This window comes from Palaemon carinicauda, chromosome 4, assembly GCF_036898095.1.
Source record: "Palaemon carinicauda isolate YSFRI2023 chromosome 4, ASM3689809v2, whole genome shotgun sequence".
Lineage (NCBI taxonomy): Eukaryota > Metazoa > Arthropoda > Malacostraca > Decapoda > Palaemonidae > Palaemon > Palaemon carinicauda.
The window spans coordinates 20,184,782-20,187,281 of NC_090728.1; the positions used below are offsets into that span (position 1 = coordinate 20,184,782).

General features: G+C 31.8%; 1 protein-coding gene across 2 annotated transcripts in view; it reads right to left on the minus strand.

The window, feature by feature from the left end:
• The window catches only part of LOC137639010 (zwei Ig domain protein zig-8-like), a 130,786-nt gene that overhangs the window by 27,622 nt on the left and 100,664 nt on the right, over positions 1-2,500 (minus strand). For both annotated transcript variants that reach the window (XR_011044208.1, XM_068371334.1), the window contains exon 5: positions 910-987. Coding sequence is in view for 1 of the 2 variants with exons in the window: in XM_068371334.1 (XP_068227435.1) it covers positions 910-987 (78 nt within the window). In the remaining variant the exon portion in view is untranslated. The remainder of the gene's footprint in view (positions 1-909; positions 988-2,500) is intronic.

Sequence of the window (2,500 nt, forward strand, 5' to 3'; positions counted from 1 at the left end):
CAATCTCACAATTTCAGTTGTATATATCAGTGTTATTTCAACTGTGAAATTAATGAGATTTAAAATTCAGCTTTCAATGCAATGAGAAGGGCAATACTGGTTGATGCCAAACAAATGTCATAAGGCATATCTACCGATTAAATAATAAAAAAAAAAACAATTACATGAATGCTACCCTGAAGTTTTTAATTGCTTTAACATCTATAGAGTTTAATCTAAGATTGAGAATTATAATTTCAATTCGTTAATTTGCCTGATTAATTTTAAACAATATCCCCTATGCAAATGTCTGAGCCGACGATTTATCATTAATATTTCCAAAAAAAAAATGTATCTTTCTCTAATTAAAATCTAGGAAACTTTAATGGGTTATAACAATTATAACCATTAAAAAAAGCACTCAAAGAGTGCAGACCTCCGTCAAGGCCGCTCAGTTACATCTAGCATACCATCTCGACCACTAACTGTATGTTCTTATTCTGGATCAGCAGTTCCGAACAAGACCAAGATCCGGACCGTGATGTGATGATTTCTAGACTCTATGGCGGTTTTGAGCAGCAAATTTTACCAATTGTTATGTTCTTTGTTAAGTGGTAAGCAAAATTACTCAAATCAATCCAATCTCGCAATAGTGGAGAATCCTTTCAAAAAATCCTGAATTCAGATAGCGAGCCCGATCTTCGTCAGAATTTAACCTCTTCGAAGTTATGCCATTTCTGACATATCCTGAAATTTTTACGGAAATTCATCAATAATTTTTGAAGTAATATTGGTGTCAAAAATATATATAAAAAAGCTGGGGAGAACATAACATCCTTGGAGGAGGTAATATTAAAACATAGCTGTTAGTAACAATGTAATAACTAATTGTAGAATTCAAATATTATTCCTGAATGAGGAAATTATTACCTGAAATCTTTGGTCAGATGTATACGTATATTGGTCGACGGTTAACAGATGCAAGTCTCGATGACGAATCCATGATACCTGGAAGAAGTTAGAAGGGAAAGAATTTCATGATTTCTTATTCACAAATATTTTACATAGTTGTTTAAAGGGAAAAATAAAAGATATACACCAAAGTAAACAGATGAGATACTCCGTGTGTTTTCAATTATATCAAAAATTTATTGTGAAAAAGAAAAAAAGATAAAGGAATCATTTTACTGCAATACCAATATTAATATTTTTCATACAAATTACTATATTATTTAATAAAATACCTACCTAAAACAAAACCTAAGTCATACCTAATCTGTATATAGTACATATGGACAGAAACAAACATTACAACGAAAATTCTGAAATAGCAAAATCTCTCATCAAGACCTTTCCATGTAATACCAGCTTTCTATAGTTTGGCTGATCTTAAAAGAGGCTTTCCTTTTTTTGAAAGTTTTACAGTCACCAATGGAAGTGAAAGGGTTAATCAAAGCATAAATATATCATGTGAAAGGAAATGAAAATCTATGTAGAATTTATAAAGATATTATATAATTAAATTAGAGTTTTTTGTATTGTGATGTGAAGATGAATTTTTTAAAGACAAAAACTGAATGTATGAGGAGGCTCTTGCGTCTCCTCTCCTTTAGGAATATGAATTGGGGATGCAACATGAAAACGGAAAAGACAATGAATTTGCAGAAGTTTTGAAAATTATATAATAACTAATGTACACGACCCGTCAAAAATTCTGGTTAGATATTTATATGAATATGCACACACACGCACACACAGATTTAACATTGCCTCATCAGACCTCCTTTCCTCTCAGAGTACATACTGGTCAACAGGGTATGACGGTTGTCTCTCCACGACCTTTCCCGAGAGACGAGGAGAGACTGAGTTAGTTATACATCTGTTAATTCCGTTGAGCGTGACTGGAAAGATATATATATATATATATATATATATATATATATATATATATATATATATATATATATATATATATATATATATATAGCCAAGTATTTTCGTTTAAATATATAATGGAGATATAGGGAAGATGTGTAGAGATTTTCAAAGGAGTGTTATAAAGGCTCAAAAATAAGAATATGAACCAGAAATGTTTAGAAGTGTTTGCTAAGTAGAAAGATAGAGAAGGAAAGGAGGAGAATAGATATAAATTAGCGGACACTAGACGATGAATATGAATTACAATGGAAGAAACTATGCAGGAACCAATAGTTAGTCCAAGAGAAAGGTGAATAGCAATAGTGTATAGGGAGCTCAGTATACTACAGATGAGCCATTAGTATAGGCAAGTGCAATGTGATATTGTGAATTTGTGGTGATCACAAGTTCATCCCCGGTCCAGTGATCCAAGATAACTATGGTCAATAATATCTTGATAATTCATTGGGGCAACCATCCATTTCTGCAATGCCTTCATGTTCAACTTATGTAAGCACACTCACAACAAACATTAACGCACATAAACACACATGCACACACACATCACGTTTTCCTGTGATTTTTACGCATATATATATATATA